This window comes from Scyliorhinus torazame, chromosome 9 (genome assembly GCF_047496885.1).
Source record: "Scyliorhinus torazame isolate Kashiwa2021f chromosome 9, sScyTor2.1, whole genome shotgun sequence".
Taxonomy (NCBI): domain Eukaryota; kingdom Metazoa; phylum Chordata; class Chondrichthyes; order Carcharhiniformes; family Scyliorhinidae; genus Scyliorhinus; species Scyliorhinus torazame.
Window position 1 is genome coordinate 92,085,132 of NC_092715.1, and position 19,895 is coordinate 92,105,026.

At 46.3% G+C, this 19,895-nt stretch overlaps 1 protein-coding gene and 1 non-coding gene across 2 annotated transcripts in view; one reads left to right on the plus strand and one right to left on the minus strand.

Moving 5' to 3' along the window:
* Positions 1-19,895, plus strand: part of adgrv1 (adhesion G protein-coupled receptor V1) — a 981,490-nt gene that overhangs the window by 732,852 nt on the left and 228,743 nt on the right. Inside the window, exon 84 of the mRNA XM_072516264.1 lies at positions 9,696-9,812. Coding sequence (XP_072372365.1) covers positions 9,696-9,812 — 117 coding nt within the window. The remainder of the gene's footprint in view (positions 1-9,695; positions 9,813-19,895) is intronic.
* trnas-uga (transfer RNA serine (anticodon UGA)) lies at positions 322-403 on the minus strand. Its single transcript has one exon. It is a non-coding gene; the product is annotated as a tRNA-Ser (tRNA).

Here is a 19,895-nt window from a genome sequence, read left to right on the forward strand (position 1 = left end):
CTTCTCTTTGGTGAATACTGATGCAAAGTATTCATTTAGTACCTCGCCCATTTCCTCTGGCTCCACACATAGATTCCCTTGCCTATCCTTCAGTGGGCCAACCCTTTCCCTGGCTACCCTCTTGCTTTTTATGTACGTGTAAAAAGCCTTGAGATTTTCCTTAACCCTATTTGCTAATGACTTTTCGTGACCCCTTCTAGCCCTCCTGACTCCTTGCTTAAGTTAAATATCTGAACTCGATATAGGTTCAAACCGTTCATTTACAAACATTCCGATTCAGTGGCTTGTGCGGGGAGCTCAGCAAACATTTCCAATCACAGTCGCTGCGAGCAGGGCTCGAACCTGCGCGGGGAAACCCCATTGGATTTCAAGTCCAATGCCTTAACCACTCTGCCATCGCAGCGGAGGACAGCATACCTGCAACAAATGTATCCCGGATCAAAAGCTCTGTGTGGTTTCTGGCCGAAACTTGCGGGCAGTTACAGTTCCTCCCCAAACACCAGGAGCGCACGGTAGAACTCCTCCAGCGATTCCCCAGGGATTTGTCGCCTCGTCGCTAGTAGATGTCGGGCGTAGACCTGGATTACAGGGCGAATATAGTGTCCTTTCAGCAGATTCATTGCGGCCTCGAAATCGTCTGTGTCTTCAATGACAGTGTAGATCTCTGGGCTCACCCTCGAGTGCAGAACTTGTATTTTCTGGTCCTCCGTGGGTGTAATTGCGGCCGTCCTGAGATATCATAGATCATCGAATTTACAGTGCAGAAGGAGGCCATTTCCATCGAGTCTGCACCGGCTCTTGGAAAGAGCACCCTACCCAAGGTCAACACCTTCACCCTATCCCCATAACCCAGTAACCCCACCCAACACTAAGGGCAATTTTGGACACTAAGGGCAATTTATCATGGCCAATCCACCTAACCTGCACATCGTTGGACTGTGGGAGGAAATCGGAGCACCCGGAGGAAACCCACGGACATACGGGGAGGACGTGCAGACTCCGCACAGACAGTGACCCAAACCGGAATCGAACCTGGGACCCAAACCAGAATCGAACCTGGGACCCTGGAGCTGTGAAGCAATTGTGCTATCCACAATGCTACCGTGCTGCCCATAAAAAATCCATTCAAACACTCCAGCCAGTGCTTGAAGGTTGCCACTGAGTTTGCCGCGTGGGGGCTGAGTTGCAGATACCCTGGCTTGATTCGGAGCTCCATTCTTTAAAATCTAGTGTAATAAATTGATGCTCGATCAATAACTCCATAAGCGAGATTGGAGACAATTGAAGGCTTTATTACACTAGATGTTTCCCCCAGCAGCGCAGGCACAGAAGGCAGCTGCTGGGGCGACACGGGTTCTTATACTCCGCCTTACTGGGCGGAACCAGCAGGCAGGCTTAACCAATGAAAACAGGACCTTTTACACCAATGGTCTTACAGCATTACAGTGTACCGTAATACCTCTAATATCGACTACCACACGTTTTTAGTGGTATTACGGGGTGTGCTCACAAATTCATTGAAAATTAAATTAGGCAAGCAAATAGATGCCAAGCTGTGCACTGGATTTTCTCCTGCAGCTCATTTTTCTTCTAAACGTTCTCTCTGACGAAAAAGGGGAGGGCAACCTGCCAGCTGCCTTGCTGGGTTTTCCCACCATGGATGAGATTCACCATTTCCCGACGCCGATTTTGTAATCGGCGATCGGGCGGAGAATCCTTTTTTACGAGGGAATTGGGGGCGGTGCCTGTTCTACACAGGTTTCGCATGCTCTGCCCCCTCCGAAACGGCGTCATCGGGGCACGCACCGCACGCCTTTGAGGCGCCATCAGGACGTCAGCTGAAGGCCTTGCCCCGATGGGCTGAGTTCACGAGGGTACAGGGGACGTGTGGTCCAAGCCATGCAAGAACCCGACATGGCGGCTGCGGAATGTGTCCAGCTGCGCTAAAGTCGGGCGGCAGCCATGCTGCTAGCCAAGGGGCCTTCCGCGAGGGCTGTTGGGGGGTGGCGAGGGGTTTGTCCAGGGGGGCACTATTTGGCAGGTTGGTTCCATGCACGGCCGGTGCCACGTTGTACGGGCCAAACGCTCAGGTCGCCGCTGTGCGCATGCGCGGCCACAGACCTAGAAATTCTCCGGCCGTTTATTTCGTTGAGGCCGGGCATTTTACGTGGCGCGGTTGCTGGCCCCTCACTGGTCACATCACCAGTGAGGGGGCGCCGCCGATTATTTTCTACATAAAATGCCACTTAACCTCAGAATCAGAGAATCTGGCCCCCCATATCGTTGAACAAAGGGGAAAAAATAATGTAAGGCTTCGGCCCCGCGATATCATGCTGGCAAACCCACCCCAACAGTAACTACAGCTCCTGACAGATCAGGGTGACCCAATCTGGAAATAAAATTTAAAAAGGACCCCCCCCCCCCCCCCCCATAGACAGGGAGACCCTCAACTCACAGATGCTCTCCGTTCCCTCCATCACGGAACCTCCCGTCACAAGCACGGGAACTGACCCTGGCCCCTGCAACCAGCCAAGAAGACCTCCCCACCCTGGATCTCCCCAACTGAAGCCCCACCCAACAGGGCCCGGGTACTGTCCCCTGGACAGAAGACGGTTAAGAATCAACCACATTGCAATGGATCTGGACTCCTATGTAGGCCAAAGCAGGTAAAGATGGCAGCTTTCATTCCGTAAAGGACATTAGTGAACCAGATGGGTTTTTACAACAATTGACAATGGTTCTGATCTTCAGTGAAGTTAAATTTCACCATCTGCCATGGTGGGATTCGAACACTTGTCCTCAGAACGTTACTAGTTATTAGTCCTGGTCCGCAGAACATTACTAGTCCAGTGACAATACCATGACACCCCATACCTCCCCCATGAGACTGGTGGCCACTGCCAGTTCTGCGGCAAATCCCAAGATAAAGATCATCGCTGTAGTTCTGGAATACCAGTAAGTGGCGCAGAATCACCAAGGTCAGTTAGGGAGGCCATTAGGTGGCAGGGATATGGGAGGGGGAGGGGTTTTTTTGGCAGAAGAAGTGTTGGTGTAAAAAGAAGGGGGGCTTGTCTTCCTGCGGGTACATCGTTGCTGCCGGCAGGTCGCTCCATTAGACACAGGATGCCTGAGAGAACCAGCCTGCCAGTAGTTAGGCATATCTTCCAAGGTATAAGTGGCCATGAGGAGGCCTTGTGATGCAGTGGTAGTGCCCCTACCACTGGACCAGAAGCTCTGGGTTTGAGTCCAGTGCCAGGGCTTGTTGGCTACGGAACAAGCATACAACGTGGTTCAACAGGCTGATGATCAGCTCGGGAATCCTGCCACCACTTCTCCCACTATTCCCGAAAGGGTAAAAAAAGCACTGTACAGGTGTGAAGATACGCTAACAACAACAGTTGCCACTTAAGGGCCTCACTCAACCTCCAGGCAAGAAAACCATTCTCAACACTTCCCATCCTAGACGTAATTTGGGGGAGTTGGGAACGTGGCGGTCTTTCCACCGCAAACCTCTCCCCACCTGCCCCCCCACCTCCCAGCTTGCTCCAAGTGGAGCATATAATTCCACCCATTGTAGCTAAAAGTTAATTAAATTGTTAATTCTTTTGATTTGCGGGATTTTTGTGTACGCTCTAAGCTATTTTTCCTCCATATCTGGGGGCTGTTCAGGAAGCCAGTATATAGTTTTATTATAGTGTAAATCATAAATTTCACCCTCGCTGTCAGGATATTGCTTTGGAGGGTTTTTCTAGTATATTGTGACAGGATTATTTCAAAAGACAGACGTTTTGGTGCTAATGAATACCACTCATTTGCTGTGACCTTTATATGAGACTCTCAGAGATGTCAGCTGTTTAATTTGTATGGTCATTTTAGCCTCTCCCCAATCAAAACACAGCAGTATAGTCTTACATTTTTCACATTTTATGGATGATTGTCTTTATCTGACCTGTTGATTCTATTTTTAATGGTTATGTTTGTTTCCTCGGGTCTCATTTTCAGGTAATTTTTATATAATTAAAATAGCAGTTTTCGCTCTTAATAGGAATACATACTGCTCCACTGATCTGTGCTCAGAAGGACTTTAAAAATGGCTAAAGCACAGATTGGTTTCAAACTTTTTTTAACTTACAATGTTCGAGGAATACTCCTTGCGCCTTGAAAGGCAGGCACTTGGCATCCGTTAAAAAGTGTGTCAGCCAGATTCTTGGCGTTAATAGGGCTGTTAGACTGCTAACCCAATTTGGAAGCTATCACCACCACATTAATGCCAGCAGCAACAAGTGAAAATCACCCCAATGTATTTCTTTGTGCTCTATATGCATAGGAAAAAAGAAAAAAAATACCTGCAGAGCTTCTCTCAGATAGTACCCATCATCACAAATGCAGTTGGGCAGCACGGTAGCATTGTGGATAGCGCAATTGCTTCACAGCTCCAGGGTCCCAGGTTCGATTCCGGCTTGGGTCACTGTCTGTGCGGAGTCTGCACATCCTCCCCGTGTGTGCGTGGGTTTCGTCCGGGTGCTCCGGTTTCCTCCCACAATCCAATGATGTTCAGGTTAGGTGGATTGGCCATGATAAATTGCCCTTAGTGTCCAAAATTGCCCTTAGTGTTGGGTGTGGTTACTGGGTTATGGGGATAGGGTGCATGTGTTGACCTTGGGTAGGGTGCTCTTTCAAAGAGCCGGCGCAGACTCAATGGGCCAAATGGCCTCCTTCTGCACTGTAATTTCTATGATTCTATGATTAGCCAATTTGATTAATTCCACATGTTGAAACGGCTGACTGCATTGAACACCAGAAAAAATTATGGAACCTGCCAACATCCCAACTTTGTGCTCCATTTATGCTCCAGAACTAGCCAAGCTGCTTCTGTACAGCTACCACACTGGGATCTACCCGACAATGTGGAAAATTGCCCAAGTATGTCCTATCCACAAAAAGTAGCACAAATCCAATTCCAATAATTACCATTCCATCAGTTTACTTTTGTTCATCAGCAAAATGATCCAAGGTATCATCAACAGTACTGTCAATTGGCATTTACTTCAGCAATAATCATCGATTCTCGGTGTGCATTCAGCCACGACCAATCACCAGCAGACCTCTTTTTAACCGTCATCTAAACATGGACCAAAGAGCTGAATTCAGATGTGAACTGCAAGTTCAATGCTCTTGACATCAAGATCACGTTTGACCAAGTGTGGCATGAAGAGGCCCGAACAAAATTCAAGTAAATTGGAATTGGTGGAAAAGCCCTCCATTGGCTGGAGTCATAGCTATCATAAAAGAAAGTGACTCTGCTTGTTGGAGGCGAATCATTTCAGCCTCAGGATATCACTGCAGGTGTGCTTCTTGTTTATTTTAGCCAATCATCTTTAGCTGCTTCAAAAATTACCATCTCTTCATCATAAACTCAGATAATACACAATGTTCAATTCCATTGGCAACTCCTCAGGTAATGCCTGAATGCAGCAAGACAAGGTAAAATTCAGGCTTGGGCTGATGAGCGACGAAGTACATTTGCATCAGATGAGTTCTAGGCAATCAAACATCTCCAACAAGAGAGATTCTAATCAACTGTCCTTGACATTGAATAGCATAATGAGTGCTGAAGTGCCCAGCAACTTTCTGGGGATTACCATTGACCAGAAATCGAACTGCACCAGCCATATGCATACAAGAGCAAGTCTGTGCGGAGTTTGCACGTTCTCCCCGTGTCTGCATGGGTTTCCTCCGGGTGCTCCTATTTCCTCTCTCAGTCCAAAGACGTGCAGGTTAGGTGGATTGGCCATGATAAATTGCCCTTAGTGACCCCCAAAAAAAGGTTAGGAGGGGTTATTGGGTTACCGGGATAGGGTGGAAGTGATGGCTTAAATGGGTCGGTGCAGACTCGATGGGCTGAATGGCCTCCTTCTGCACTGTATGTTCTATGTTCTAAGGCTGGGCATTTTGTGGCAAGTAACTCACCTCCTGACTGCTTTAAATTATTTCCACCACCTAAAAAGCAGAAGTCAGGAATACAATGGAATACTCTCCACTTAGCTGGATGAATGCAACTTCAACAACACTTAAGAAAGTCAACACCATCCAGGACAAAGCACCCACCTTGACTGGCACTGCATCAACCAGCTGAAACATTCACTCCATCCACTACAGATGCACCATGGTAGCAGGGTGCGCTATATCTACCGGTTGCTCTACAGCTACATTCGAAAGCTCCTTCAACAACTTCCAAACTCACAATCTCTGCACCTAGATGAACAAGGGTAATAGACACTTGGGAACACCACTATCTGCATGTTTCCCTGCAACATATCACACCATCTTGACAAGTAGACAAGTCCCCGGGGCCGGATGGGATCTATCCCAGGTTACTGCGGGAGACAAGGGGAGAAATAGTTGGGGCCTTAACACATATCTTCACATCCTCTTTGATCACAGGCGAGGTTTCCAGAGGACTGGAGAATAGCCAATGTTGTTCCCTTGTTTAAGAAAGGAAGCGGGGATAATCCAGCAAATTATAGGACAGTGAGCCTGACTACAATGGTGGGGATGCTTTTGGAAAAGATACTGAAAGACAGCACATTGCGCATTTAGAGGAAAATGGACTAGTTAGTGAGAGGCAGCATGGTTTTGTAAGGGGAAGGTCATGTTTCACCAACTTGATGGAGTTTTTTTGAAGAAATGTCGCCTGTGATCAAAGAGGATGTGAAGATACCTATTAAGGCCCCAGCTATCCCTCCCCTTGTCTCCCGCAGTAACCTGGGATAGATCCCATCTGGCCCCGGGGACCTGTCTACCTTAATGCAATTTAGGATACTCAACATCTTCTCTTTTGATCTATTGACGTTCTCAAGAGCGTTCATACACTTATCCCTGACCTCAACATCCGTCATGTCCTTCTCTCTGGTGAATACCGATACAAAGTATTCATTAAGGATTTCACCCACTTCCTGGGGTTCCACGCATAACTTCCCTCCATTGTCCTTGAGTGGGTCTTTCTCTTACTACACTTGACAAAGAAAAAGGTCCCACATGGCAGACTGGTACAAAAACAAAAATCACATGGGATTCGGGGTGAGCTGGTTGGATGGATACAGAACTGGCTTGGTTGGGGAAGACAGAGAGTAGCAGTGAAAGGGTGTTTTTTAGAATGGAGATCTATAGCCAGTAGTGTTCCGCAGGGATCAGTCCTGGGACTTCTGTTGTTTGTAGTATATATAAATGATCTGGAGGAAAATGTGGGTTGTCTGATTAGTAAGTTTGTGGATGACACAAAGATTGGCGGAGTTGCTGATAGTGCTGAGGATTGTCAGAGGATACAACAGGATATGGATAGATTGGAGACTTGGGCACAGAAATGGCAGATAGAGTTTACTCCGGACAAATGCGAGGTGATGCATTTTGGAGAATCATAGATCATAGAATTTACAGTGCAGAAGGAGGCCATTCGGCCCATCAAGTCTGCACCAGCTCTTGGAAAGAGCACCCTACCCAAAGTCAACACCTTCAACCTATCCCCATAACCCAGTAACCCCACCCAACACTAAGGGCAATTTTGGACACCAAGGGCAATTTATCATGGCCAATCCACCTAACCTGCACATCTTTGGACTGTGGGAGGAAACCGGAGCACCCGGAGGAAACCCACGCACACACGGGGAGGATGTGCAGACTCCGCACAGACAGTGACCCAAGCCGGAATCGAACCTGGGACCCTGGAGCTGTGAAGCAATTGTGCTATCCACAATGCTACCGTGCTGCCACATCTAGGTATGAATTATACTGTGAATGGCAGAATCCTTAGGAGCACTAACATACAGAGGGATCTGGTGTGCAGGTCCACAGTTCCCTAAATGTGGCAACACAGGTGGTAAAGGTGATTAAGAAGGCCCTTCATCAGCTGGGTACTGAGTACGGGAGTTGGAAAATCATGTTGCAGCTATATAAAACCTTGGCAGGGCAGCACGGTGGAGCAGTGGGTTAGCCCTGCTGCCTCATGGCACCGAGGTCCCAGGTTCGATCCCAGCTCTGGGTCACTGTCCGTGTGGAGTTTGCACATTCTCCCCGTGTTTGCGTGGGTTTCGCCCCACAACCCAAAAAATGTGCAGGGTAGGTGGATTGGCCACGCTAAATTGCCCCTTAATTGGAAAAAATGAATTGGGTACTCCAAATTTTTTTAAAAACCTTGGTTAGGTGCTAAATCAACCCCGTAGGGGCTGATTTAGCACAGTGCTAAATAGCTGGCTTTTAAAGCAGACCAAGGCAGGCCAGCAGCGCGGGTTCAATTCCCGTACCAGCGTCCCCGAACAGGCGCCGGAATGTGGCGATTAGGGGCTTTTCACAGTAACCTCATTTGAAGCCTACTTATGACAATAAGCGATTTTCATTTAATTTCATTTGGAGTACTGCGTGCAGTTCTGGTCACCACATTATCATAAAGACATGGAAACTTTGGAGAGCGTGCAAAGAAGATTCACCAGGATGTTGCCTGGTCTCGAGGGTGTTGGCTATGAGGAGTGGTTAAATAAACTAGGATTGTTTTCACTGGAAAGACAGAGGCTGAGGGGAGACCTGACAGAGGCCTACAGAATTATGAGAGGCATAGTCAGGGTGGCTAGTCAGAGACTTTTTCCAAGGAAGTGTCTATTATAAGGGGCACAAGTTCAAGGGGGAAAGTTTAAGGGAGACGTGCAGGATAGGTTTTTCACGTAGAGAGTGGTGGGTGCCTGGAACGCGCTGTCAGAGGATGTGGTGGAAGCAGGCACATTAGCAACATTTGACAGGCACCTGGATGGGTACATGAATAGGGAGGAATTAGAGGGATACGGACCGAGTAAGGGCAGAAGGTTTACATTTTAGTTAGGGAATCATGATCGGCATAGGCTTGGAGAGCCGAACAATTCGTTCCTGCGCTGTGCTTTTCTTTATTCATTGTTCTTTTTATGCAGTTAAATCCAGAAATTCATAAGTTGCTGTCAGTGATTCTCTGAAGGGCGCACTTTTGTAGTCCCCACAGACTACCATCAATTAGAAATCACTGAACTGATGAGATATTCCACTTTAATGCTAATAATCTCTACGAAAATGCTTGAAAAAATTACACTTGTTGAATGAGGTACTCAGTGATGCACTAACTTCTTAATTACTCCTGAGAAATGCCTCGAGCCAGAAAAACAAATTTAATATTTGTTGAGTATCAAATTTATCAGGCAGCACGGTGGCGCAGTGGGTTAGCCCTGCTGCCTCACGGCGCCGAGGTCCCGGGTTCAATCCCGGCTCTGGGTCACTGTCCGTGTGGAGTTTGCACATTCTCCCCGTGTTTGTGTGGGTTTCGTCCCCACAACCCAAAGATGAGCAGGGTAGGTGGATTGGCCACGCTAAATTGCCCCTTAATTGGAAAAATGAATTGGGTATTCTAAATTTATTTTAAAAGAGTCTCAAATTTATCCCTGAGTCCATGATGGTAAAATTTCACATTTTTAAAACATATGTATTTAGAACTTTGCTCAGAATGTTTCAGCTTCTACCTTAATCCCAGCGTATGTTTCAATCATTCAGTTCACTGTCTGCAAAATATATTTAAAAATAAAGGATAATCAGTGCATTTTACTTCCTGGTCTGCTTTCTGTGAAAATACTTTAATATGATTGGCTGCTAACCAATTTTTAAAAATCCTTTTAATATTTCAGATCTCATTTTTGATATCCATTTACCTGAGTCGAGAACTCTCAGATGAAAGTTGCTCTGCCCTTGGACTGGTAATGCATTACCTCTACCTGTGCCAGTTCAGCTGGATGCTTATTCAGGTCAGTGCAAAAAATTCTCTCATCCTAAATCTTCAGGAAATTGGCCAGGTTTCCTCATTTCCTAATAAAAAGCAAGGTTAATGAAAGAAATGCATTGAACAGGACGAAAAGGAATCTATTCCAACAGTCTGAGGAGCTTATCCATGGGACTATTTATGTAATAACTATTAGTATTTTTCTATGCACATGAATGAAGACAGAAACACTGAGTTACAGATATTTTACAATTCGTTTTACATTTACTGTCTGTATAAAGGTCTTGCATCTCCCACTTATCTGCCACACTTCAAATGTCATACAAGTGTCAAAAATAGAAAAATAGGTATCATTTTCAGCTAACTTTTTCTGACCTTAATGGCTTGGCAAGGGCAGGAAATGGAAATTTATGACCAGCTGACAACCTGCAGATGCTTATAATTGACCTGCAGTAGACTCCAGTATTCCACTTAGTAGACTTTGTGTACACTTTCTCAGAGGGACATCTGAGCAGTAGGCTTAAAGGGAACCACCTGGATAAACACAGCTCCATTCCAGCCACTAAACATAATGAAAGTTCTGCCAACGGCACGGTAGCACAGTGGTTAGCACTGTTGCTTCACAGCGCCAGGGTCCCAGGTTCGATTCCCGCTTGGGTCACCGTCTGTGCGGAGTCTGCACGTTCTCTCCGTGTCTGCGTGGGTTTCTTCCAGGTGTTCCGGTTTCCTCCCATAGCCCAAAGATATGCAGGTTAGGTGGATTGACCATGCTAAATTGCCCCTAGTGTCCCACAACGGTGAGGTGGGGTTACGGGGATAGGGTAGAGGTGTGGGCTTAGGTAGGGTGCCCTCTCCAAGGGCCGGTGCAGACTCGTTGGGCCGAATAGCCTCCTTCTGCACTGTCGATCTATGTAAACTCACTCCGTTCTCCCTATGCCACTGTCTCATCCTTCTTTTCCCACCCCCCTCCCAACAGCTTCAGTCACAGAAAAGCCACAGGAACCCTGGAGAAATTATGAAAATGCTATGATTGGTGGAGAAGAGTAAGCAAACCTCCATTACCATGACCATGATACAAACTGCAGATTGTCGGTTAACAACATCAAGGGAAATCTAAGTGGGAGATCAGCAGAAAGATCCATTAGTAGACTGGCTCCTGGACACATGGTTGATCTTAATTTTGTATACAATGGCAGAGAGTGGAAAAAAAAATTCAAATTGGCAGGCAATGAATAGTGGAATTCAGTAAGGATCAATGCTGGGGCCTCAGCTATTTACAATCTGTTATTTAATGACTTGAGTAAGAGAGAAAGAGTGATGTATCAAAGTTTGCTGATGATATAAAGCTGAGTGGGAAGGTAAGCTGCTTGGAGGACACAGAGGCCGCAAAGAGATGTAGACAAGTTAAGTGAATGGGTAACAAGTGGCAAATAGAGTATCGGAAAATGTGAAAATATTCACTTTGGTCATAAGAGTAGAAAAACATAGTATCTTTAAAAGGTGTGAAACTTGTAAGTGCTGATGCTCAAAGAGACTTGGGTGTGCTCTTAAAAAGGGTTTAGAAAGTTAGTTTTTAAAAAATATTCTGCTTTTCTACTCTTATGACCCAAGTGCAGCAAGCAATTAAGAGACAAATGGCATGTTGGCCTTCATTGCAAGGGCATTGGGGTACAAGAATAAAGAAGTCTTGCTAGAATTGTACAGGGTTTTGGTGAGACCACATCTGGAATACTGTGGGCAGTTTTGTTCTCCACATTTAAGAAAGGATATGCTTGCATTGCAGGTGGTACAATGAAGGTTCACTAAATTTGTCCCTGGGTTGATCAAGTTGTCCTATGATGAGAGGCTGAGCAAATTAAGCCTAAATTCTCCAGGGTTTGGAAGACTGACAGGTGATCTCATTGAAACCTACAAAATTCTGATGGTGCTTGATAGAGTGGACACAGAGCAATTGTTTCCATTGGTCGGGGAATCTAAAACACGGGACCACAGGCTTAGGATAAGGGACTGGTCATTTAGGACTGAGATTAGGTGGAATTACTTTACTCAAAGGGTTGTGAATGCCCTAAGCTAAAGTTATTGGATGCTACATCATTGAATACATTAAAGCTGGGTTGGATAGATTTTTGGTGTCTCGGAATGAATGGAGTTGAAACCCATGATCATATTGAATAGTGAAGCAGGCTCTATTGGCCCTATGGTCTACCCCTTCACCCATTTCTTGTGTTCTTGAGACAACAACCCTGCTCTCCTCCCAATTGAGGCCAATTAAAGTAGGATAAAAGCTCATAAGAGCTTGTTGAAGGGAGGGCTGGAATTTTGAAGTGGGTGAACGGGTTACCAGAGATGTCTTGTGCATATCAGCTGGAAGGAGGTGAGTACGGAGTGTGGAATCAGTCATGGCTGCCCTTCTGGAATTACTCTGAGTCCATAAGAGGGCCTATGGAACATTTGGTAAGGAGTTTCCCTTGGTGTACTCAGGGAGCAGGAAGAGTGGACACACAACATTCAGGCATTGAACAGGGTTGTCAGCCCGCTGGTACTAAAAGGGTAGAAGATCAACAAGCAAGGCTGCCAATCACTATCGGATGGCCACCTGTCTGAAAGGAAGACTGTAGCTGGCATTGGTGGTGTGACTGTCAGATTTTGGGCCCAGTGACAATGAGAGACTTAATCCTCCAGAAGAAGGGCAAAACCCCAAGCAGCTGGGGACATGGGAGCTGAAAGGGGGCATAGACCATAAGATACAGGAGCAGAATTAGGACAGTCAGCTCCGCCATTCGATCATGGCTAATATGTTTCTCCTCTCTCCCCATTCTCCTGCCTTCTCCCCATAACCCCTGATCCCCTTATTAATCACGAACCCATCTGTCTCTGTCTTAAAGATACTCAGTAATTTGGCCTCCACAGCCTTCTGCGGCAATGAGTTCCATGGATTCACCAATGAAGAAATTTCTCCTCATCTCAGTTTTAAAGGATTGTCCCTTCAGTTTGAGGCTGTGCCCTCGGGTTCTAGTTTCTCCTGCTAGTGGAAATATCCTCTTCACGTCCACAATATCTAGACCTCTCAGTATTCTGTAAGTTTCAATTAGATCCCTCCTCATCCTTCTAATCTCCATCAAGTACAGACGCAGAGTCCTCAACCAGCCCTCATACGACAAACCCTTTATTTCAGGGATCATTCTTGTGGACCTCCTCTGCACCCTCTCCAAGGCCAGCACACACTGCTCACAATATTCAAAATGGGGTCCAACCTGAGTCTTATACAGCCTCAGCAGAATATCCCTGCTCTTATGTTCTAGCCCTCTCGAAATGAATGTTAACATTGCATTTGCCTTCCTAACTGCCAACTGAACCTGCGTGTTAACCTTAAGAGAATCCTGAACTAGGACTCCGAAGTCCCTTTGTGCTTCTGATTTCCGAAGCCTTTTCCCATTTAGAAAATAGTCTGTGCCACTATTCTACCTACCAAAGTGCACTACCTCACACTTTTCCACATTGTATTCCATCTGCCACTTTGCCCACTCTCCTAGCCTGTCTAGGTCCTTCTTCAGCATCCCTGCTTTCTGAACACTACCTGTCCCTCTACATATCTTTGTATCATCCGCAAACCTAGCAACAATGCCCTCAGTTCCTTCTTCCAGATCGTTAATGTACATCGTGAATAGTTGTGGTTCCAACTGCTGCCTCACAGCACCAGGGACCTAGGTTCAATTCCAGCCTCGGTACTGTCTCTGGAGTTTGCACTTTCTTCCCGAGTCTGTGTAGATTTCCTCTGAGTGTTCTGGTTTCCTCCCATAGCCAAAAATGTGCAGGTTAGGTGGATCAACCATGTTAAATTGCCCCTTAGAGTCCAAAATGTGGACTGGGTTTACTGAGTTACGGTGATATGGTCGGGGCATGGGCCTAGGTGGGGTACTTTTTCCAATGGTCGGTGCAGGCTCAATGGGCCGAATGGCTTCCTGCACTTTAGAGATTCTGTGGTTCTAACACTGACCTCTGCGGAACACACTTGTCGCCGGCTGCCATCCTGAAAAAGACCCATTCATCCTCACTCGATGCCTTCTGCCAGTCAGCCAATCCTCAAGGGTGGCACGGTAGCACAGTAGTTCGCACAATTGCTTCACAGCGCCGGGGACCCAGTTCGATTCCTGGCTTGGGTCACTGTCTGTGCGGAGTCTGCATGTTCTCCCCGTGTCTGTGTGCGTTTCCTCCGGGTGCTCCGGTTTCCTCCCAGAAGTTCCGAAAGATGTGCTTGGTAGCTGAATTGGGCATTCTGAATTCTTCCTCAGTGTACCCGAACAGGCTCCGTGGCATGGCAACTAGGAGATTTTCACAGTAACATCATTGCAATGTTACTGTAAGCCTACTTGTGACATTAATAAAGATGATTGTTATTAAAGATGATTATCCATGCTAGCATCTTGTCCCTAACACCATGGGCTCTTATCCTGTTTAGCAGCATTCTGTATGCACCTTATCAAAGGCCTTCTGGAAATACAAATACATCATATCCACTAGTTCTCCTTTGTCTAAATTCCTCGTTACCTCCTCAAATATTTATCAGGTATGACCTCCCCTTGATGAAGCCATGCTGATTCAGTCCTATTTTACCATGTACTTCCAAACACTCCGCAATCTCATCTTAATAATAGACTCTAAAATCTTACCAACGTCCAAAGTCAGGCTAACCGGCGTATAATTTCCCATGTTCTTCTTCCCTCTCTTCTGAAACACGGATGTTACATTAGCAATTTTCAAGTCCCCTGGAACCCTCCCTGCCTCCAGTGATTACTGGAAGATCACAATCAATGCCTCCAAAATCGCCTCGGCTACCTCCTTCAGAAGTCTGGGGAGGAGTCCATCCGATCCTGGTGATTTATCCAACTTCAGACTTTTCAGTTTCCCCAGCACCTTCTCCTTAATGATGGCCACTATACTCACCTCGGCCCCCTTACTCTCTGCAACTTCTGGTATGTCACTGGTGTCTTCCACCCTGAAGACTGATGCAAAGTACCTATTTCGATCCTCTGCCATTACTTTGTTCCCCATTACTACTTCTCCAGCCTCACTTTCCAGTGGCCCAATGTCCATTCATGCCTCTCTCTTACCTTATTGAAAAAAACACTTGCAATCTTCTTTTATATTACTCGCAAGCATACACTCATTTTTCATCTTCTTCCCCCACTTTATTGTTTCTTTAGTTGTCCTCTGCTTGCCTTTAAAGGCTTTCCAATCTTCTGGCTTCACACTAATTCTCACCACCTTGTATGCTTTTTCTTTTTCTTTTCTGCTGTCCTTGACTTCCCTTGTCAGAAATGGTTGCCTTGATCTCCTCCTTGGGATGAATTTCTGTTGTGCCTCCTGAAAAAACTCATGCCAGTGCGGTTCCACTGTCTTCCCTGCTATAATCCGCTTCCAATCAACTCTGGCCTGATCCTCCTCCATTTCTTTGTAGTTTCCTCTACTCAATTGTAAAACTGTTTAATCTGATTCCAGCTTCTCCTTCTCAAACTGCAGGGTAAATTCTATCATATTGTGGCACTGCTCCATAAGGGAACCTTAAGTTCCCGAATCAAGTCTGCCTCATTACACATCACCAAATCCAAAATTGCCTGTTCCTTCATGGGCTCTACAAGCTGCTCCAAAAAGCTGTCTCGTAGACATCGATGAATTCCTTTTCTTGAGATCCGCTACCAATCAGTTTTTCCCAATCCACTGCATTTTGAAGTCCCCCATGATTATTGAAATATTTGCCTTATATGCCTTTTCTATCTCCTGATTTATTTTCTGCCGACATGCTTGTAATGATATCTACATAGGCAAGCTAGTAAAGGGTTAATTATTACATCTCTGTGTAATTTAAACACTAGAGGGCACCACCATTTCTCTGTATATAAATCAGGGCTCAGGGAATGCTGGGTAGTTAGTGAAGGAGAAAACCTGAAAACAGCACGTATTAGATTAGAAAGAGTTAACACGAGAATATTATTAGTGCCTATTAGATTATTGATTACTGCTAGACAGATTCAATATTACTTTATTATTACCTGTAGCTCAGTAGCGTGTGCGAACTTCATTTAATTAATCATTATACAATAAAATCTTTGGTGGATTCTTTGTGTTCAACTCGACTGACCATTCTGGAACAAAAGACAAAGAACATGACATATTACCACTAAGGGTAATTTAACAATGCTGACTACTGCTGGAGGGCATGTACATAACTCCCATCAGGGTCTTTTTCCCTTTGCATTTCCTCAACTCTACCCACACAGGTTCTGTGCCTTCTTGTCGTATATTGTTTCTTGCTACCAATTTAATTTCATTCCTTACTGACTACGCAACCCCGTTCCCTCCACCCATCTGTCCGAAGTCAGATCGGCCTTCCTCCGAAGTCAGATTGGCCTTCCTGAAAGTGATCACTCGGAAGGCAACGGTCCGGACAGAGTCCCTGGTCGTGCACTCAGAGCCTGCGCAGACCAGCTGGTAGATGTAGTCGCGGACATCTTCAACCTGTCTCTACTCCACTCCAAGGACCCCACCTGCTTCAAGAAAACCACCATTATACCAGTGCCAAAGAAGAACCAGGCAACGTGCCTCAATGACTGCCGTCCTGTGGCCCTGACATCAATCGTAATGAAGTGCTTCGAGAGGTTGGCTATGAAGCACATCAACTCCATACTCCCAGGATGCCTAGATCAACTGCAATTCGCATACCGAAGCAACCGGTCCACAGCAGACGCTATCTCCCTGGCCCTACAATAATCCCTGGAGCATCTCGACAACAAGGAATCCTACATCAGACTCCTATTTATTGACTGCAGCTCCACCTTCAACATAATCCCAGCCAAGCTCATATCAAAGCTCCAAAACTTGGGCTTGGCTCCCCACTCTGCAACTGGATTCTCGACTTTCTGACCCACATGCCACAATCAGTAAGGATAAACAACAACACCTCCTCCACGATAGCCCTCAATACCAGGGCCCGGTAAGGCTGCGTATTTAGCCACCTACTATACTCTCTATACACCCACGACTGGGTGGCAAAATTTGGTTCCAACTCCATTTACAAGTTTGCTGATGAGACGGCCATAGTGGGTCGGATCTTGAACAATGACGAGTCAGAGTACAGGAGGGGGATAGAGAACCTAGTGGAGTGGTGTAACGACAACAATCTATCCCTCAATGCCAGCAAAGCTAAAGAGCTGGTCATTGACTTCAGGAAGCAAAGTACTGTGCACACCCCTGTCTCCATCAACGGGGCCGAGGTGGAGATGGTTGACAGCTTCAAATTCCTAGGGGTGCACATCACCAAAAATCTGTCCTGATCCACCCACGTCGACGCTCCCACCAAGGAAGTACAACAGTGCCTTTACTTCCTCAGGAAACTAAGGAAACTCGGCATGTCCAACATACTCTGACCAACTTTTACAGATGCACCATAGAAAGCATCCTAACTGGCTGCATCATAGCCTGGTATGGCAACTGCTCGGCCCAAGAACGCAAGAAACTTCAGGGAGTCGTGAACACCGCCCAGTCCATCACACAAACCCGCCTTCCATCTGGTGACCCTATCTACACATCCCGCTGCATTGGGAAAGCAGGCAGCATAATCAAAGACCCCTCCCACCCGGCTTACTCACTCTTCCAACTTCTTCCATCGGGCAGGAGATACAGAAATCTGAGAACACGCACAAACAGATTCAAAAACAGCTTCTTCCCTCTGTTACCAGACTCCTAAACGACCCTGTTATGGACTGACCTGATTAATACTACACTCCTGTATGCTTCACCTGATGCCGATGTCTATGTATTCACATTGTGTACCTTCTATTGCCCTATTATGTATTTTCTTTTCTTTTCACGTACTAAATGATCTGTTGAGCTGCTCGCAGAAAAATGCTTTTCACTGTACCTCGGTACACGTGACAATAAACAAATCCAATCCAATCTGCCTGTCCTTTCAATAGGACACCTATACTTGGATGAAACAATCCCAGCCCTGATCCCCTTTCAGCCACGTTTTTGTGATGCTCACAACATCATACATGCAATGCGCAACAATCTCATTTACCTTGTTTTGTGAACTGCGTGCATTTAGGTCCAACACTCTCAGTCCTGGATTGACCGCCCCCCTTCTCATTGTTGGCCCTTTTTTTTGTTGCTGTGCCTGAAGGTAGATTCCTGCCGCTTTCTACACTCCCTGGTCTGTTACATGTTCTGGAAATTTTACTAACCTCTCTTGAGCCCTCGGCCTCTTTAACTAGTTTTAAATCCTCATCATTAACTTGCACTCCCACCTTCTCCTTTAACTTTTATTTTCTAATTTTCCATACACTGAACCCTCTCCCCATGAAGCCAAGGACGGTCAAAACTTCAGCAAAGGTGGAGCTATCTGGAGATGACCGAGATCCAGTTCCACAGGAGATTGCGACTTTCCAGGCAGATGGCCACAGAGCTCTGTTACCTCATCACCGAAGGCCTCAACACCTCACTGTGTGGACCACCATATCCTGCCATTGACCATCAAAGTGACTGTTGCATTGAACTTTTTTTACGTCTGGCTCCCTCCAAAGATCAGCTGCAGACCTTAATATCGTTTTGCCAGCAGTTGCACATCTCTTGCTGATCACTCATGCCCTTTTTGCCAGATCAGGAGAGTACATTCATTACACGACTGGTACAACCTCACAGGCACAGGAGGAATTGGGTTTTGCTGCCATTGCAGGATTTCCCCATGCGCTGGGCATCAAGTGTAGCCATCTCAGACCACTTTCCAATGAGACGGCAGCAATAAAACATAGGTCAATATCATAGTGTTTCCAGTTCACATCCAGAAAAACAGCAAATAGTGACTAAGAGCACACCCCAGTGAACAACTTAATGCTCTACCTGATGCAGTGGCCCCCTCTTGCCACTCTCCAGGAAGAAGACCACCCATCTCTCCCTCATGGTTTTCAACAGTCGATCCTGTTGGCACCAGTGCAGCGAAAGGCTACTCTGTGCCACACCACTGGCTCTCTTGACTCTTCTCTCCTCTCTCTGACAATGTGGAAGGCGTTGGCATAAACCACAGATCTCTGCATCAGGGCAGCTAGCAATCTCAGTGATGTTAGCCCAGGGGAGTCTAAATCAGTTCCCGACTTTGTTGGACCTGATTTGTTATGTTGTAGGTGTAACATAAGCGGCTTCCTTGTGGTGCACTTGACAAAGGAAGGTTCAGATGTGGAGATAACTTCAACACGTTTATTAACCTATTTACACTTCTATTACTCGGGTTCGACACTACTGCTAATCCTACTATAGCTACCCAGACTGACTATCCAGTTGCTGCAATCCACGTGGTGAGTGTAATATTGAATCAACCCTGTGTCTCTGCTCACTGACTGTCTCCACTGGAAAGAGACAGATCATGTGTGCGGTATCCTTTATATATGGGTTGGTGTAATGCCCTCCTGTGGTGGTGTCACCTCTGTGTGTATCATGAATGTCCATTGGTCGTGTCCTATCTAACTGATTTATTGGTTGAGTGTGTGTGTGTGTGTGATGACACCTGAGATTTTGATCAGGTGTCCGCAATCTGAAATTCTGTCATTTCTCTCTCCCCGCCCCCCCCCCCCCCCCCCCCCCCCCGCCCCCCCAACAGTTCGCCCCATCACAGCAGACTGTAAGGTAGAGTGTTGAAACTGTCTGTTGTTTCATCAGAGAACATTTTATTTTATCGACTCCTGTTATAACTGATGCTGACTGCCCATGGGAGGTGTGGGCTGGCACTAGAGGGTGCTCCCTCTAGTGTCTAGCTAGCCTACATGCATTTACATTGATGCACATCACCACAGGACCCTCCTGTGTTCCCATGTCCACTGGCTCTAACTAGACAGGAAATTCACCTCCATATCATTAAAACTCCTCTCCCACCAGAGGGACATAGATCCAGCTCCAGGAGTCAATATAGGTCAGCAAGGATAGAGTGATGGGTCAAAAGGATGGTCTGAGAAAGGATACTGACAGAATAAATTTAGATGTGTAATAGTTTTTGCAGGGTAGAGGATGGACAGCTGGCGAGGAAATCATCGGAATAAGTGAGTCCGAACTTACAAGGACG